Raw genomic sequence first — 20,180 nt, forward strand, 5'->3', positions numbered from 1 at the left:
CAGGTGATACTTATGCTCAGTAAAGTTTGAGCACCACTGTTACAATTAATGTGATTTTAAACTCGACTATATTAAATTGTTACCTGAGAATCACGAAGCTGATTATGAAAACGTTGAATTAAATCATTCAATTCTTCATTTAATTCAGATGTGATACTGACTCCAGATAGGCTACCTGAAGTTTCTGCTACAGCTGAAAAAAATTAACAACCATTCATTAAAGCAAACAAATAAGTACAATATCTTTTCAATTTCTAAGAAGATAAAATTAAATTTTGGGGGAGGGGAGGGAAGGAACTAAAAAAAAAAACCTCACCTAATTTGAAACTAGTTAACCCTCAGATTTATCTGCCAACCTATCATTTAAGTTTCCATCTAACCTGAAAATAAAGGGAAACTCAGAAATCATCTTTCTCTGTTCCACCATTCGAGGGACACATATGACCCAATTAAGAAGTAAATGAATGGAGTGAAGGTGGGGGTGGGTATTTCAGGCTGGGTTAGGGGAAAGGCAGGAAAAGTGGTTAGCCTGAAAAATAGCAGCTGATTCTGACAGGTCTCAATCCCCACCTCTCCCAACATGAACGAAAGAATCAATGCTCTCGTTAAGGAGCTGGCAAATTTTACTTAAAGATTCAGATAATAAATATGCTGGGTTTTGTGGAAATATAATTTTTGTCTCAACTACCCAACCTTGCCACTACAAGGCAAAAGCAACAGACAGTACATAAACAAATGAGCAGGGCTGTGTTCCAGAAAACTTTATTAGAGGCAGTGGGCCAAATCCAGCTGGCCGTAGTTTGCTGACCCCTGCAACAGAACAGATAATTTATTGAACTGCTTGTGACACAAGTCATACTAAAAGACCGTAGTTTTTATCCTAAGGCAGTATTCTGATGGAAATTTTGATAACAGTTACTGGTCTGCTACCCAACCACCCCGTGCTTATCCTCTCCAGCTCTGAAAGAGGCACTGGCTATAAACTGCTTGTTTTAAAGGAAAATACTAGATTTCCCCACTGAGAAATTAGAATTTCGGGGCTAGAAAGAATTCCTCATATCTAGTTCAAATTTGTTTTGAAAAGAAAGAAACTACCGTCTCGATAACTAATACAACTTTCTAGTTAAATGATGAAAGGAGTACTTGCTCCCATGACAATTTATGTTGCCTCTCATACACCAGAAGATTATTCGGCTTTTCATCAGTATTCCCGTTAAATCTCATAAATACAAAAATCTATTTTAAAATTGCTAACCTAAAATTCTTTGAAATAGATAAATTTAAACTCTTATTCATTCTACCAGTGGCAATACTACACATTAAAAAAAAGGAGACTACCTGCTTACTTAAAAATAAAAGTTCATATTCATAAATAAAGACCATTGACCTAGACTCAAGAAATCTGATTCTATTAAAATTCCGTAGAAGCGTAGGTAGGCAAGCCACAAATTCTATATTAGAGTTCCTTCTCTATAAAATAAGAATAAGAAAAAAAGCTCCAGCGACTAACAGTTTTGTTATGATCCAAGGAGATCATGTAAATGTAATTACATGAAATAACATAACTATCACAGCAAAGTCTTACATCTGATACTCCAAACATTAAAAATATTTAAAAATATTTAGTATTGGTCACTGGTAAAATGTTTTTTCCCCCAGATATATCTGTAAGAGCTAATGATACTTTTGGATTTTATAAGGAAAAAGTGGAGATAAAAATCTGTATAATTATTAATATATATCATGCTATATACAAAACTATATAATTATTACAAGGGTAAGGTACATGCACGTCATAAAGTTCCTCGTGAAAATGCAAAATTAAGTTATCCATAACAGTGATCAGAGGGCTGAGCCAGTGGGGCTAGGTGCAGACTGCATAATAAACTGAGTAACAACAAGCTAACCTCAGTGGGGACTGAAAGTAGAGAGCCTACAAGAGATAAATTATTATTAGACTGAGATGATGGACTAGAAAATATACCTTCATTTTACTGAGTTTTAGTAAGTAATCATTTGTTTTCAACTTAATGAGAAATTAAACACGTTGAAGGTGGTGAGTCAAACTATAAAATTGTACTCAATATTAAAGAATTCAATAAAATTTCCACCTAAATGATACATGGCTATGCAAGAAGGAAGAAGAAAGAATATTTCTGAGTCTCAGGAAGATTGTACAGGATATATAGTTCAAAAAAACTAGTGTACCTAACTGGATACCTAATTAGAACTACTACTAACCTTAGAAGCTAAAGAAGCTCTATAAATTTAATCGCTGTCTCACTTAAGGTTTTAACCCTTAGGAGGCAAGCAAACTATGGCAATCCTTATTGAATAAAGTACTAAAGGTGGAAATAAAAGCATCAAGAGCTCTATCAGTCTGAGGTACAAAAATAGAACTACAGCCTATCCCTTTTACCTCTTAAGGGTACTCTCTGATGAAAAGGAGAGCGAGCTGGCTGGCTGCACGGTACAGTATGATGGCCAGGAGTTGTCCCTGCAATCTTTTCTGCATAACCAGAGAAAAGCACATGATAGGGTAAGCCTCACATGTAAGTTTCTAAGCTAGTCAACAATCAAGATCTAACTATACAATAACCAGAATCCACCTTGCAATTCCATTATTTATTGAGCCTTGCTTATAAAAGCAACATTCTAAGTTTGTGGCATACCTGAATCATCCATCACAGCAATAGCTTGCTCTGCTTTATGTTGCAGAGCCAGAAGAGCAGCCTGTCGTCCCTGCAGAGCTCGCAGTTGCTCCTGCTGCTGTAACATCCTTTTTAATAAATCGTGTTGTTTCTTCAAATTTTCTATCTCTTCCATAGGCTCCTGCTGAGGATCTCTGGCCTGGAAAATAAAACCAACAATACTTATATCTAATAAAATTCATGTTCCTGTTTCAACTAGCAATGGCAAAGTACATACACAGATAATAAAACAGTATTAAATATACCACCCTAGATATAGTTTTAGTAGACTGAAAGGAAAAGAAAAAAATGATAATACAGAGATAGCTTGTCATATTAAGGATTAGGCAGTTAGACAATTTCACAGTGAAAAACCATAAACAATGGCATGGCTTAGCACAGAAAGGAATTAATAAAAGGAAAGTAAAGAAAAGGCAGACAAAAAAAAAAAAAAATAGGGAGGCCAAGAGGGCAAAAGGAGCCCCTACCCTCCCGCTCCACACACCAGGGATCCAGGCCTTACAGAAAAGAAGGAATAGATCATACCAGGCTAATGCCTAAAAGTATCCTTGAAAAAGACCAGACTAAAAAACATTCTGCCTTACTCCTATAAGTGATGTTTAAAAAATCAACAAAACAAAAACAAACCCACTATTTTCTAACCAAGGACAGAAATTTTAAAAATACATTTTTATTTGACAGTTTGACGTGTATTTAACAGTTTGATGTGAAAGGCTTTAATTTACTTGCATCACCTTATACAAGCAAATGATAAAGCAAAAATTTTATATTTTTTCTTTTAAAATATGTTCATTTAGCTGATCTTGAAGACATTAAGTGCTTTGAAATTCCCTCCAAAACCTAGCATTTTGCTTAAAAGTAGCAGATCAGATTATTTTAAAAACTAAGTTTTAAAAAACTACTCAAATGTAACAACTAGAAAAAGTAAGTTGCTTAAGCAAAAAAAAATTTAAATATAACAATAAATTATAAGCCAAATTATGCACAAAATGTTTACCATAATGGTATTTTTCATCATTGATTTGCCTTATTAAAAATCCTATTTTAAAAGTTTAATGATTTTACCTACTATTTACAAAAAATACTTCTATTAACTTAGACATGAATATTATATTCTTTCTTGTCCTAACTCATCTTCTTAGTTCTGGCTTATTTCAAGACTGTTTATATCTTGGGGGGGAAAAAAAACAATTAGAAGGGGAGAAGGATAACTATCAATAGATCACTTCTCAGATTTGATTCAAAATAATTCCATCAAAGTCATTTGTAAAATGTTAAACCAGATCCAAATAAGTACAGATCTCAACAGAGTAAGAGAAATCTCTCCAGATTGATATTAAATACTTCCGCAAAGTATCAATGGTAATTAATTAGGAGAAGAAACATTACACAAATAAGGCAAAAAAAAACATCTAGGAAAAAAGAAAACCTTCAAGAATGTTTATCGCCATCTAATTTATAATCTTCCCATCTATCAAAAATAATTTAGACCTCAAAGTAATCTGAAAGCTATCTAATTTTAAAAATTTAATATTATGGACTTTTACACTTCAAACAAATTAACTTTTAAAAAGAACTTTAATTCTCATTAGTCAAAGAATTTAAAGAAACAGTTCATTAGTCAATGAACTATTTATTATAGTAAATACAATTACCTTCAGATTTTTCACTAATCCAAAAAGGAATTCTCAACAATTTCTGAAATTAGTGAGACTTTATTACTGCAATAACTTTTGCATCCATAAAATATTTCAAAATAATATTTTTAAAAACAGCTGAAGGAGATGGGTGGGGACTATTATCAAACATAAAAAAAGCGAAGATGAGAAAATGAAAATAAAAATATTTAAGAACAAGAAGATGGTGCATGGAACAGAAATCCAAAATGGAAGCTAGAACTATGTAAACAATACAAACACTTATTTTTATTAAAACTTTTTGAGTCACTTTTAACAAGCACCTTTTTAGTTTATAGATTAAAAAAATAATAACTTGGGCATGAAATCCTGAGTTACATATAGGTAACAGGTCCAATTTCAGAAAACCCTTATTCCTCCTTTTGCTCTACTCAACTGAGGTTCTTCCAGTAATTCTTCATGGATCAAATATATTTTCATAGCTAAAAGGTACTACAGATAATATGTACTCCCATTTTTTTTTTCATGTGAAAGGTGAGGATTTATAAGCCCAGAGATAAAGCTGTGATTTATCTAATATCACAAGTAGGGGAAGCCAGAATCCTAGGTTCTGATTTAGTGTTTTTCACATCATGCTGTCTGCCCCAAAATTATGCACTTAGATAACTCTATATACAGAAGTCTAAGACACGATCACTGAAGCAGCATAGTGTGATTTGGAAGACAAGGCTAGCCCACATGAAATTAAGTGGAAAATGATAATAGAGGGTAGACAGTATTTAAAAAAGAAGCTTATAAATTCTGTAAGAGCTAAGATTAAGTGAAGGGGGTAAGATGAGTATGGAAAAACAAAAAACCATGGCTATTTGTGGAAGGTTTCTTTTTAAAAATTATGTGAAATATCGTTTATAAAATAGGCTCCGCCCTTGTAGGAAGCTTGAGAAAACTGATCATTGTCTATTCAGCTGAAACTTACAAGACTGATTTAAGCTCTGAATCTCAGTTAAGACCTTAACCTTTTTTCCCACTCCTCTAACAGAATACATTTTATAAGGATGTTAAGGGGGGAATGGAGGTGAGGTAGGGAGAATGACAGATTCTACACAGCAGAGAAAGAATGAAGTCAGTCAGTGGGAATTAGGAATTTTTTTCTAAGAAATTAAAATCATTTTATGAACAGAGTACTGATAGAACTACCCTAGGATGGCCCTAAGAATCAAAAAATTAAAGAGATTCGAATTAGAATAAACTCCAAGAAGCAAGTTCAAGAGAGAATATTCACTTTTAAGGATGTTATTTAAAGTAACTTAAAAGCAGAGAAGTAGTTTTCAAAAGTAAATAAAAAAAGTAAAGCTGGCAGATACTATGAGACTGTGCTGTAGTAACTGTCAACTCTTAGGTTCTGTCTGTCACTATTCAGAAGACTTAAAGAGAATAGTAAGTTCCAAAGGATATCTACTGTGCTTCACATTCACTTTTTCTTCTCCAAAGAAAATAGTTTTAAAAATAATCAGGAACTTTATTTCCTCTTCCACTGAAGAGGGGTACCTTTGCTTAATACTTCACAGTAACATCACCAGAGGTGATTTCAAACTGTATCCTCAAACTCTTAGCCAGGAAAAACAAAAAAGCCAAAATACCTAGAAGTTAAGTTTTGTCATTTTTAAATAGACACAAAAAAAGTACAAAATATGTACGTCACAGAAAAGAAAGACTAATCCTAGATATTAAGCTAGTAATAAAACATGAAATTAGTCTTATCTATACTTGATTATTAAAATAGTACTTTATTCTTGCCAAATGGAAATAAGAACTTTATAAATGCTAGTTAAACTGTTTAAGTAGAACTACACAAATAGTTAGCTGTCTTTAAACCTTTCCAGAGTGCATTCATGCAAATCATAAAAAATTAAAAGAATATCTAGAGTAAACAATGGAGGAAAAATCAGCAAAAACATTAGCAAAGAAGTCACTGGATAATTAAGAATTTTCTTTAAAAAAAAAAAAAGAGAATGACAGGGGTTTCCAACAGAAACAAAAACATAATCCAAAAAAACGCTATAAAAAATTTCATTCTTACAAACACAGGAAAGCTACTAGCTTGCTCTATTTTTTTTTTCTTTAATGAATAACTACAGGAAATAAGACAAAACTTAAAAGTACCTTCATCTTAAAAAAAGCACATTTGGAACTTAATCCATGAACACGACTATCAAAAACAAAAGGCAACTAACAGTCAAGGCAAATATTTTATTATATTGAGTTCTCAATAGCAAAAAAAAAAAAAAAAAGGGATTAAGTTTCAAGTCCTCTTTTAAAGCAAATTAAAAACAGCTGCCAAATGTAATCTATGGAGAAGAGTAAAAGAAAGCAGAAAAGAAAAAAAACACTAAAGGAGAGCATTTTACTAATGCAAATTACAGTACAATTAACCATGTTAATAACTTAAATATTTAAGAGCAATAACAACAACAGAAAAACAAATAAGGAAGAGGAAATATGAACAAAAGAGTTGCTCATTTAGAGACTTCCCAAGTTAATATCATGAAGTATACCTTTGAGGGAAATCCACGTTTTCGGCTATATTTCCTATTAGGCCTCAGTTCCCTGTCATTCTGAGGAGGTCTGTCAACTTTCCCTTTTGGACTTGTAGTAACGTCAATGTCTGAAACCTGTTCTTGTGAAGCTGAATTCCCTAGTTTGTCCTCAATGCACGGCCGAATTCTCAGACTAAAAGATGCCTCCTTTATTAAATAGTGTAGCATATTAATTTCTTAACACAAACTCCTGTTTAACATACAAGCCAGCCTTGTAAATAAATACAAAAAATATACCAAAGTCCATCTTTTAAAAAAATCAATCCACCCTCCCCCGCAAGTGGAAATAAACTTAAGACTTTTAAATTTCTATACACTAGACTACTGCTTATTGTAATTAAGTATCTTATCCTAGGCAATTTCTAAGCTATATAACAACTGCTAAATCATATTTTAGGTTATTTTGCTATTATTTATCAACTTTCATATAATTGTTATGAAAAAATTCTCTTCATGAACACTATATATGCTAGTACATAAATTTTAATAAACAACTATATCATTTCCCATCCCTCCCCAACAAAATTCCTTTACCACACCCCCCCAACCCTTCCATTTCTGCTGAAATTAAATGAGGAAGAAATTATTCCCAACACCACTATAAATAGAAAACCAATTTCCCCACAGTAGAATCCTTTTCTCCAGCAACTGTTTGGGACAAGCCCTCTTTGAGTATCTCCTGGTGAAAATAATGTAGAGAAGAAAAATTCAAATTTCCTCTTCAAATTAAGAAGGGCAGGGAAGAGAAAAGAGGCAGGTAAGAAACAATGCAGGTCATTACTAAAAGGAAACAAATCCTCAAATTCCTAATGCTGAATGGTATTTGGAAAATATCTTAGTAACAAAAGAAATATGCATCATTATCCTTCCATAAGAAAAGCTTTACTGCTAACAGGTTTTCAAGTATACAAGCTTACTATAGTGCACAGTTATAGGTGCATCTGGTAAAATAAAAATATTTAAAAGCAAACTTGTTTCAAAGCGACTACTTTCTATGAACTAAGTTTATTTTAAAATTTCTTCAAAATTCTGTAAATTCCTAATATTTCAAAAGACATATTTTTAAAATAAATTTTATTTTGCAATCAGAAATTATAGTGTTCTTCTCTGTGAATAAATCACAAAGAAAATGCTACCTTGTCCCATTTTCATCTCAATTTTTCAGTCACCTGATCTGTTAGTTCAAGGCTAGCCTGGGAAATGAAAAATCCTAAAAGCCTTAACATGAGTCCTCAATGGCAAATGAACTTTTCCAACAGACAATATGCTAAGTAATGATACTCTACTCTTACAGCTCTCATATCCACAATGAATCTGAATTTTCTCAGTGCTCCTTAAAATGAGTAAAGCTGTGCTTAATGAAACCAACTAGAAAAACCATATTTCTGTAAGCTGAAGATCAGAAATTACACTTTAAATCACTCATTAAAACAATTTTTAATGTTAATAAACTTTTAAACTTCCAAGTTTAAAAAGAATATCTCAGCATTAACAATTTGAGGGTTTCTTCCCTGAAATACAATTTGCATTAAGGAATGCCTATAAAAATATCATCTTGAAAAATGGGGGGAAAGTTTAAATCTTCATTCTAGCACTTTAATTACCAAAAAGCCGCTTACCGTGGTATCTGAAGCTTCAGACTGCACATCTATGTTTAGCGATGTGCTCTCAGCTACAGAACCAGATCCCACAGCTGAATCTATAGTCCGAACATCCTCCTCCTCATTTTCTCTAGCCTGAAATATTTTAGTGGTATAAATCATACAACTATTAAAAAGGGCAATAAAATGTTATCATGGATGGCACGATTTTCTGAAAATATATCAACTCCTCTGAGGTGGTATCAGAATGTCATCAGTACACGTACACTGATATACTACAAAAAATAGTACATTATTCAAAAGTTCTAAAACTTACAAGAATTTTTTGGAGAAATTTCATATACGACTTTTCTTGTTCTTTAAGGTGATCTATTAGATGAGTAAGACGCTCAACATTAGCGGATCTTTCATTTTTCTCTACAAGATCTTCCCTCATGGAACTAGCTTTAGTAATATAGTCACGAATCTGAACAAGCCTGCTTACAATCTGCAGGGGAAATATTTTTTAAAAAAAGGCATGATAGTAAACAATATGTAAAAGTGACCATAATTCATGCAACAGCAACAATTTTGGAGATTTTTAATTTCGGATATAACAAAATACTTCTAATTTTTGTGTAAATTCAAATATGCAAAAGATCTGAATCATATTAAGAATTTAATCAAAAGATAATTGACAATACTAACTTCTCCAATTACTGTTAATTTTAAAATTTCAAAATTAGTTTTAATCTATATTACCTGAAAAATTATATTTACAGAACTGCATACCAAGATATTTACATAGATACTTCTAATGTTTATATTTATAAATCAATTTCAAGTAGTATAAATATTTTCAAAGCAGTTTTCAAAATAATTTTACCACCATTTAAAAAACTCTTACAACAATCTATTAATCACTTTGCTCCCAACCAATCCCTCTTCACTAAAAGTGAACAATATAGCACTTGTCAGATAAACAGAAACCTTGATTTACCCATATGTGCCATTTCTACAATCATCTTGAATAAAAAAAAATTTACATTATTTTGAATAAATCTGATGGAATAAGGAGTGTCAGGGAAGTACTTAAATTCTACCTAACTAAAATTCTTATGTGCATAACCTAATTTTTTTTTAATGTTAATGTTTATACTTTGAAGTTTGTGAAAGCAAAGAGCAAAAGAAACAAATTTTATCACCTGGCTGCTTTCCATTGCAGGCTCTCCTCTCCCATCTTCTTCAGAGACTTGACAGTTTTGCAAAAGGTCATTACTTAAAGCAGAAGCAAACAACTCTTTACATTGTGCTGATCCAATGACTTCTCTCTTTTGAGGACCTGCAGCAGCATCTTTGCTCTTGTTAGTATTAATCTGCATAGGCAAAAAGTTGAAGGACTTTCGGTTCTCACTAAGCTGACGTTTGTTGTTAGCAGCTGTTGCTCTACCTTGAGAATCACTGCCAATGCTTCTCTGTATATGAAAAAGAAACCAAATCCACAAACATTAATCGTTCAACAACTTTTTAAAAAATTCCAATGTTCTTAGATTCACCATCAGATATTGATTCAGGTGTGCATTAAAAGCTTGCAGTCAGATTTGAAACGGCTTCAGATCTATGAAGTTCTACTAAAATATCAAAATTTGATTAGCGCTTTCTACTAATTTTGTCAGACAATTCAACTGATGAATATAAGCAAGATTAGTCTAAATGAAGTACTAGGACTATGGACCATATTTTAACCCATAGTGCTAGTCTTACTTGTTCACAGAATTTTACATAGGCTTTGGTCCCGATGAATCAATGTTAATTAATATGAACATCAGCATATAAAGATGTGTCTTTGTGAAGTACTGTCTGAAAAAGTACTCAATTCAGTGCCTGGCATACAGTCAGTATTCAATAATTAGTAAATAGATGACTAAATGATGTATGATCATCACAATCACCATACAAGACTTGACCTTTATGCATATTTGGAAAACTGTTTATCTCTGTGAAATCCAGATGTGATAATAAATTATGTTAAGAGTTCATTATCATTTCTACTTCCTCTTAGTTCTAAACTTACTTTCAGTGATTATAAATACAAACCATAGTTTTATTCTGAATTTGAGGTTATCCAGCACGTTCTACACTGAGCCAATAAATATTCTACACTGGATCTTCCCTTTTCCTTAATAACAATCTTATTCAGTACTAACATGCAAAAATTAGATTCATAATGGAATCACTTAAGTTATTAGTCACAGTATGGCAACAAAGCACAGAAAGACTGTCCTTAGCAAGTGTAGAAATATGACTTTGTTGACCTTCAAAGAACATAGCACCATCACCACTGATTAAAATTCTTTCCATATGCACAGAAACTAAGAAAAAGGAAATAAACAGCTCGATTTTTTAAGATAAATTATTTAAGCATTTCAAATATTTCCCATTGTCATAACTTGATTTTTAAAAATAATTCACAAACCTGATCTAAATCACTGAAGTTTATCCGTTGTTTAAGTTTCTCTAATTCTGCCTGCTCTGGAACAGACATCTGAGTCATATATCTACTATGTGGAAACGTATGTGGAGTCTTTGTCCTTCGCCTTCCAACTCCTGGTGATGACTCCGGAGAAATGTCATTAGTTACTCTCTTATCACTTTCTACACCAAACTTTTTCTTATTCTTTTCTGATGATCTGTTTGCCTTCTTCTGTTGGCCACCCCAATCCTTTAAAAAAGTAAAGGTAAGAGTTAACATAGCCTCTATCAAACCAGGAAAATATTTTGACATGCTGAAAAAACGTTCATCAATCTTAAAAATGATAAAACACTTTTCACATATAGTCTTAGAGACAATTATTTACTTCTAGTAAGCTATTTCCCCCACATTATGTCTAGTCTAAATTTCATAGATTATCCTTTAAAAAATATATTACTTTCCTTTTCACAGATCATTAACAAATGTAAATCCCAAAACTCCAACCTTAGAGTCAGTCTAAATCTTTTCAAAAGCATTTTTAAAAATGGCTCTTTACTCCTTGTAAATTAAATAATGAAGTAAATTATAGATACCTTTACTGGCCTCCTTTAAAACCAGTATGTATGATAAAACAACAGATCTGGAATCAACCTGGGTTCTAAAGTAATTTCTGTTTTCTGAAAAAAATGCTCCACTACATGACCCTAGGCAATTTGTTTAACTTCCCATAGTCTGTTTCATAATCTCTAAAATAGCATTGCATTTAAAACACGATTAAAAACAACATACATAAAATATCTAGCATAGTGCCTAGTATATAATAAACATCTTATTATTTTTTATAGGTAACAATGTACTACATAAGATCTGATATGACAAAAATCTTTATGTTTTAACCAGAATACATTTTTTCTTACTTAGTTATATCCATATAACCTAACTTATCCAACAAAAAAGTCTATAAATCCCACCATATCCAGATTAGCAGAATCTTTTTGTTTTTGATAGTAAAACCTTTGGGATAGTTTCCTCATTTATAACAAAACTCCTTTCTCTACAAACTGTTCCACCACCCCAATCCATGTGTGGGTGTTTCTGTCAACCATTTGTTCTATTACCCACCTGATCCTGGCCACAGATGACTGAAAAAGAGATGCATATCTAATCCAAATTGCGATAATCATATTTTAAAATTTCAAATTGTAAGTAAAAGATAACTAGTATGTATATAATTGCAGCCATAGCTGAACATTTTAGAATAAAAGGGCAGCTATAGTACACCATGTGGACCAGAGAAAAGAGAAAGCTGATCTGTGAAGAAAAAGTGTTAAGCAGAGACACTCAGAAGCAGAGTTAGGGTATTAAAAAGTAATTTTTGACAACTTTCTAGTTCCTTTTCCTAGTCCCTTCCAAAATCTAGCTTTATTTCTTTAAGTTGTTTTCCACAAAACATCTTTCTATCCTTACAAAAAAATTTTTTGGCTTAAGCTAATTCAAGTTGATATTCATTACCTGCAAACAAAAATGTCTTCAACTAATACAGCAAATAGCCCAGCGTCATTTAATATTTTGGCCAGCAAAAAAAAAAAGTGTTTACTTCACAAAGAGTTTTAGTGAAATGACTGGCTAAGTCAAAGGAAAGTTAAATTTTAATACTAACGGTCAACAACACACTATCAATAAGATAGCATACCATATTGTTGAGTCGGTCATCAACACTCTCATTGCTCCAGTTTGGTAAATCCTGATCATTCATGCCTTCTTCAAAAGGACCTCCTCCCGTCGCCATACTGGCTTTAACAATAACTTTCTGTAAAACAAGTGAAAACTAACCTTTTAAAAACATGTAGAAACAATTTTTAAATCATTCCATGAAGCTTAGCAATATAAAGGAACCTTGGAAAAGTTTATTTTATAAGTTAAAAAGAGGTACTGGCAACCACTCAACACAAATTGATTTATCTGTTGTAGGCACATTATGACTAACATGAATTAAGCAGCTAGAGTGATGGAGAGGGGAAGAAAAAGTCTCAGATATCTACTATGTGTACTGGCCTGCAAGCTTTAAGGTTATTTAATTTATTCAACACAGTCCTAAAAGGTAATGAGGTAGGAAAAAGTTATTAATAGCTAAAGCCAAAGTACTCTCAGAAAAGAAACTAAATACCCTCCAAAGACCTGGGCATTAGTTTGTCAAAGATTCAGAGGGCAGAACTGCTCTGCATGAAACATGGAGAAAGGTTTGATTTTAGTAAATAAGGTAATGGTAAACAAGATGAGAAGGCAGGAAGAAAGAAGCAGGACTAGGTACGTGAATGGCCAGTAAAAGGCAAAAAATACAATGGCTAAAAACACTTTAAAAATATTGGTGCCTATAGCCCTATTTTAAATTGTATTGCTGGGCATTTTGTGAAAATCAAGGGAGGGACTGAAGTTCATACCTGGGTCAGAGAGATGAGACTCAGAAGCAGCAGTGGTAGAAGCAGAGTTTCAGAAGCAGAGATGATCGTGAGAAAATAAGACTTCTACATATCTCATGGAAGATGGGATTTCCACTGGGTGTGGAACTGCGCAGGTTGGAGGACTGAGTGAAAGAGGAGATGGTGAGATAACTTTATCTATAATTCAAGGGGGAAGGGAAGGCCATTAGACATCAGGGTTACAGTAGGTTTCTCATTTTACAAACAATAGTAACATTATTCAAAAAAGTTACATCATTTTGCCAAGGTCATTCAGCTAAAAATGCCAAAGAATACAAATCCCAGGTGCTTTGATTCTAAGATCCTAATTTATCCTATTCACTAGAACATAATATTAAAGGGATTGTCATCCATGAAAAAGTAGTATTTATCCCATGGCTAGGACATCTATTAGATTATATAAGAAGCTAAATTTTATCATCTCAAAATAAAAAGTAATGTGATAAAATTCAACACTTCAAATATGAAAAAAATCTTAAAAAGTACAAATTCATTGACACTCATAGTTTACATGTATCTTTATACTGTTTGTTTTTTTCAAAGAGCATATTACTTCAATAAATTTCTATAGTTGAAAGAAGTATGTTTTAAACCAATACCCAATAATTTTAAAATAAAACATGAAGAACATCTGTATTAAAATAAAGACCAAAACAAGAATGCCACTTATCAGTATTTAGCCTTTGAAAGTTTTAGTTTTAGTTTTGAAAGTTCTAAAAAACAGAAAAATATAAAACAAATATTTATAAAGAGAAAAGGTAGTTTTCTTAAAGATGCATTAAAAAACCTAAAGAACTTCAAAATGTCACCAATAGTCTTTAGAAAATTATTGGAGGAAAATAATGACACTTATAATAGTAACAAAAACTTAAAATATCTGGGAATAATAAATATAATTTTGCCCTATGTGAAGCACTATTAAACTCTATAAAACAATATAAGAGAAAATTTTAATAAGTAAAAAAACAACTTTTCCTGGTGGGAAGACAAATATTATAAACATAGCATTTTTTCTAAATGTATTTGCTTAATGAAATTCCAAGAAGAATCCTTGTGATATTCTTCTTGAAATTTGACAAAACAAGTCAAAATAAACATTTTAATATCTGAAAAATAAAACAAAAAGTAGCAATAGAGGTTGGGGAAGTAGAAAATTAGTCCCAAGATATTCAACCACATTGAGTGCCTATATGGTTCAATTAGTATCAGCACCCCCACCCCCCAAAATCCTCAAATATACCCAATTAGAAAAAAGTAATGAGAAAAATCAATTATAGTACCACGTATATCTTGGTGTTTACTATATATATGCCGAGCACCGTGCTAAATATTTTATGTGCATTTTATCATTTAATCTTTACAACTCTGTAATGTAGGATTATTCAATCGATGGGACAATTTGCTAACAATTTTGAAAAAGATTTATTTAGAGGTTTAATAGCCTTTCTTTAACTAGGGTTCTTTTTCTGGAACATGGAAAAGTGATTTAAGTGACTATTTTCTCAACTCTTCCAAAAGTGGTATGTATCCAAGACCACTCCAGAAACAAGAGGAATTAAACAATGGATGCCTGAGAGCATTACAGTTTAATTCTCTCCAGTTGAAAAAGGCTGCCTTATAACATCAAGATAATTAGATTAAAAATAGATAAACAAGATTTAAAAAATCAGTCAGACAAATAAGAAAACAGAATGTACTTTAAAGAGATCTTACTAATTTGGAATACAAAGTAAGAAAAATTTCAACACATTTTATTCACATGAAAAGTGAATCCTAAGTATGCTGACAATAAAACAGTAAATGACAAATTGAGGAAAAAACTGAAAGATTTTTAGGTATACAGTTAATATCTTTACCATATGAAGAATTTGCCAAAAAAACACAAAACACAAACAAAACCACTAAAAAACAAAAAAGAAATCAGTATATCAGGCAATTTACAAATAAGTAAATATAAAATGATAAAAAAAATAATAAAGTCCAGCTGAAAATTAAAAGGGACTATTAAATTTGCTTAATTACATAAATTACCTAATCCTAATGGCAGCAAAGCAAAACCAAACTCTCAGTCACTATGGTGAGAATAAAGACTTGTTTAACCTTTCCAGAAGGCATTTTGGCAATGCTGTATCAAGAACTAAAGTTGAGTTTTGATCCAGTAATTCTTCTACCTCACCATAGTTCATCTAAGAAAACAATCTTCAATATGGTGGAGGACATGATAATGAAAGGAAATTATTATACCATAATTGTGATAAATTAAACTAAATATCAAATGACAGGCTCAATGCTATTAGGCAAGAGTATCCTTTAAAACATATAATTATGGAGTCTGAGCAATACTGCCTGTGTTTATAATATCATATACTATAAGAGAGGAAAAAATTAATATGCAAATTATATACAGATTTCAAGAAAATATACTAAAATGCTTGCATGAAAGCAACTTTTGGTTACACAGGTAAGACTGTGATGGTTTTTCCTCTTTGTCTTAATCAATTTTCAGCAATACTTTACATTGTTTTTTTATACTAAAAATATACTTAAGACCTTTACAAAATTGATACCCATAGAGAAGTTTGTCCAGTGAACTGAAATGGCCCACTTAAACTAAACATTTTGCAACTATTATTTTCTAGATATACTGATATGATTTGTAAGTATTAAAGACTAGGAGCTCAAAAAAATACATATAGAGAGGCAATACCATATTTAAAAGTACTAAAAGCAAATTGTCTAAATACAAATTAGAATGAAAAATGAATCCCAGATTTGTAGCTTGAACAATACAATGATACATTCAAAGTGATCTAAAATGGGGTTTTTGTTGTAAAGACAAAAATGTTGAGTTTGAGATGCCTATGGTACACTCAATTAAATGTGTCTAGTAGACAAATATCAATCTCTCAGAAGTGAGACTGATTAGCTATAGACAGGCAGAGAAACATCTCTTCATTGAAACAAGTGTGGAATTGGATAAGGCTAGTTAGCTGATTTTGTGGTAGGGAGGGAGTTCAGGGAGTTTGTAAGTGATGTGAAGTAGAAAGAACTTTTCATTAAATGTAAGAAGGTGAGATGATAGTGTCTGAAAGATTTGAGATGAGTAGGAAACAGAAGAATGACTGGGCAACACTAAGAATCCAGTTAAGAGCAGAGAACATTCACTGATATCACTAATCTTCAGTGCGAATTTTTTTCCCCAGCTATGCTCATCATCAGCCTTGGTATAAACACTCCATTGAATCCATCAAAGGTTGGGACTTTGGCAGGCAGGTTTAAAAGAGAGACAGTGAGATAGAAAAGCTGAAGCCATTGGAAAACAATTGGTGCAAGTGATGGATGTTGGTATGCGAAGCTTAATGGAGATAAAAGAAAAATTATATTTTAAACGAGCACTTCTAAGCATTCTGTAACCTACTGAACTATGTTGAAAATATTATTTATAAGTATCATTTAGCTATTTTTGCAGCTTTATTTGGTTCTCTTGCAAAGAAATGAAAGGTAAAAATACTAAGACAATTTATAAGCTACTTTCACAAACTGGACTTGAAGAAAATCCTGTTGCACAATTCACTATAGAGAAGTATACATATCTAAGTAGACTATCACGGCATTAACTACAAAATATCTATAACTAAAGTTTACTTTTAAAATAAGAATACAAAAAAAATACAGAAAATTCAAAGAAATTAAGTAATCAAAGAAAAAAGATTATTTTCCTAAAATCTTTAAAGTTCAGATATTATTTCTCAAATGGCACTAAATTATTCATAACCATCTCTGGAAATACCTTACTTGTCAACTGATCACAGTAAATCAAGGTTTTGGAAATATTCATCCAAATAAAATAAAGTATAAAGTAGTTTTTTTCTAAACATTTACTTCTAGTCACAAACAAAGCTGGCATTTTATACATCGGTAACGAATTTTTTAAAGGTTGCATTTTTGAGGGTATTTCTTGTACTAACCATAAAAAGGAAATACTGCATACACTGTTTTGAAAGTTTTGATACAGTGTATAACCAAGTGCTTTTAATGGAAACTGAGAAGAAAATGCATTATTTGATATTATATACACTCTCCACCTGTTCCCAAACATTCCTCCCATTCTTTGGCTTCAATAAAATTCCAAATCCCTCTGAAAGCACTATTTCCTCGGAAATTCTTTCTAAAAGATGTTACTCTTCTAGTCTTCCAGATTCACGGGGAAAGGATACCATTTGCAGACCCTTCTTAACTAATGCTTAACCTTCTTCTTTTGAATAAATTAGTCATCAAAAATGACTGAATGGTACCCTATCTCTCCAAGAGATTTTGCACTTTTTGTGATAACGACTGGTTCATGGTTTCACTCTCCACTTTATTCCTGCTTGCATGACCTGAATATCTGCAATTTTTCTAAAACTCGGCCTCAATTCCAACATCTTCATCATGTGTAGTTCAATACTGTTTTCACTTTGAACTGGTAATTTGTTCAAGATCCTGAACTTCTGAAGTCCCTCCTTCTGATAAGTTCTTACATTCTAGCTCTTACTTTCTCATTCCTACTGACCCTGCTGAATACTTCTAGTCCAGGTCATTTCTCTCTCCAGGAATCCATTAATTCCTTGTTTCCTTATTCAACCCTAAACATAAACCCAAGTAAACTATTCCAAAAATGTTGTTAGTATCCCCTGACTCCCTATTTGCCTATTCTGTCAACTCAATCAATCCTGGATAAACCCCACTACCAGCTTTCTCTACTTCTACTCTCAAACTGTCAAGCAGTGGGGAAAGTTATAAAATGGCATTGACTGTGTCCACTATTAAGGTATATTATGCTACACTGTATGCACACACGAACATTTTCAAAATATAAGTTTACTCCATGAGGTTAAGCACCCAGTCTGTTTTGCTCATTGCCCATATCTACAGTACTTTAGTCATTAAGTACCACATGCAGGCACTCAATTAAATTTGTAAGATGAATGTACTTCTATGTATCCTTTGTTGGCTTCTTACTTAATTTCCTAGCATTAAAATTCCAAACCCTTTATATTTTTTTCTAAGTCTCAAATACACTTGTCTCCTTTACAAATGGCCAACTCTCCTATTGAGAAAACCAGGATCTTCTAATATGAGTTAACTCAATAGCGCTGTTTTTGTGTCATCTTAACCATCTTCCCTCACATGTTAAAAGAAATTATTTTAAAAATCATTTTATAATTCATCTTATTTTACCAAATGCCTACTTAATACTCTAGTGTTAAGAACTCTAATGTACACACTCACATTTGACCTTTCCCGAGTTCCATTTTTCTTATCTTATTGTATTACAGTTTTCCAATTAAAATACTACTGATAATTATAATTAAGACATAAATCAACTGTCAATCTCTACTTTCTCATGAGGATGAGTTTATTTCATAAAGGAGCTGAAGATCTGCTTTCCTAGAAAGCAAAAACATTCAAAAATTTTTGAAAATAGACCATCTTAAAATTTGAACAATTAAATTCAAACTCATTCTGAGATTTTCTTTAAAGATCAATTATTTCTAAAATACTTTTAACAAAAATTTCTTCTAATCCTCATTCTTTAGTCATTTAATTTCTAAAATGTCCTTAGCAAATCTAAGTTTTTCTGTATGAACTTACATTGACTTTTTTCTGTTGCTCAGAGAATCTTTATATAACCAGCATTTGATAATGCACTATGCATAGAAACTACTGTTTAATTTTAGACAGCTAAAAGAAAAAAACTTCAGTCAATAGTATACATAACAAGCTCAAAAAATGAAGTTTGTGAATAAAAAATAAGAACAGCTAAGTAATAGAAAAGTTGTAGAAGATGACTTAAGATCAAACTGATGTAGCTATCCAAATAGCTGTTATAGGACAAATCCAAATAGGCTAAAGAAGTTCTATGAAGACAAAGACATTTCAGAAGGTAATACATAAACTATTCATGGCTCTTTTCTAATAAAAGTATAAAAGCAGACCAAAAACCAGGGCAGCAAACCAGAAGGTTTGTTTACTAAGTGGAGAGGGCCCTCAACCATGCACTGATATTTTGACAGTCTCCATCATAAAGTCTTCTTCAACTATAATATGAAGGACAATACATATATAAAGACGTCAAATTACCTGTTTAGAAACTAGTTTTTGAAGCTCAGAATCAGCTCTTTTCCTGCTTCACACGTCAAAGCTGTTGCCTGCTTTTGATAAAAAAAAAAAAAAAAAACTTCAGGAAATTACACTATGAAGTATAGAATAACAAATACTATATGTATAACCTAAAAAGTTTATAAAAATCAACAGAAAAGAAAAAACCCAATTTATCAACATTTTAAACTCAAGTTTCTTTAATTCTTTTGGAAAACAATGTGATACACGTAAATGTTTAAATCCTTCAAACTTTTAAGATCCTACCAAACAACGTGACACCTTCTTTGAAATATAAGGCCAATGGTTAACCCCAATTATCATAAAGATCCATGCCGAAGTTTACTCTTCAGGTTGATCAAGTCATTAACTTCCCATCATTCAAACTGTTCAAGAACTTTGTCTATCCAATGGGGGTGGATGGGTTAAGGGGGTAAGGTTTATTTATTTAAAAGCTAAGCACTTCGAAAGAAAATAACCTGGTCACTACACAAACCTAGGTTTACCTTCAATTCATTAACTCGATTTTAGCGGTTTCCAAGGGCTCTCACTAGGAAGGTG

General features: G+C 32.0%; 1 protein-coding gene across 25 annotated transcripts in view; it reads right to left on the reverse strand.

Annotated features, from left to right (window-relative positions):
* The window catches only part of PCM1 (pericentriolar material 1), an 80,195-nt gene that overhangs the window by 58,508 nt on the left and 1,507 nt on the right, over positions 1 to 20,180 (reverse strand). For 8 of the 25 annotated variants that reach the window (XM_025049960.1, XM_025049947.1, XM_025049950.1 and 5 more), the window contains exons 2-12: positions 19,602 to 19,672; positions 13,440 to 13,582; positions 12,692 to 12,808; positions 11,002 to 11,247; positions 9,731 to 10,000; positions 8,863 to 9,033; positions 8,565 to 8,681; positions 6,904 to 7,092; positions 2,673 to 2,850; positions 2,420 to 2,509; positions 84 to 193 (exon numbers count right to left, since the gene is read on the reverse strand). In XM_025049960.1, coding sequence (XP_024905728.1) covers positions 84 to 193; positions 2,420 to 2,509; positions 2,673 to 2,850; positions 6,904 to 7,092; positions 8,565 to 8,681; positions 8,863 to 9,033; positions 9,731 to 10,000; positions 11,002 to 11,247; positions 12,692 to 12,787 — 1,467 coding nt within the window. In that variant the 5' untranslated portion in view covers positions 12,788 to 12,808; positions 13,440 to 13,582; positions 19,602 to 19,672. Of the gene's footprint in view, positions 1 to 83; positions 194 to 2,419; positions 2,510 to 2,672; positions 2,851 to 6,903; positions 7,093 to 8,564; positions 8,682 to 8,862; positions 9,034 to 9,730; positions 10,001 to 11,001; positions 11,248 to 12,691; positions 12,809 to 13,439; positions 13,617 to 19,601; positions 19,673 to 20,180 lie in introns of all 25 variants that reach the window. The other 17 variants (XM_015592860.2, XM_025049965.1, XM_015592859.2 and 14 more) reach the window with 11 other exon arrangements.

Source organism: Pteropus alecto, unplaced genomic scaffold (assembly GCF_000325575.1).
Source record: "Pteropus alecto unplaced genomic scaffold, ASM32557v1 scaffold24, whole genome shotgun sequence".
Classification (NCBI taxonomy): Eukaryota; Metazoa; Chordata; class Mammalia; order Chiroptera; family Pteropodidae; genus Pteropus; species Pteropus alecto.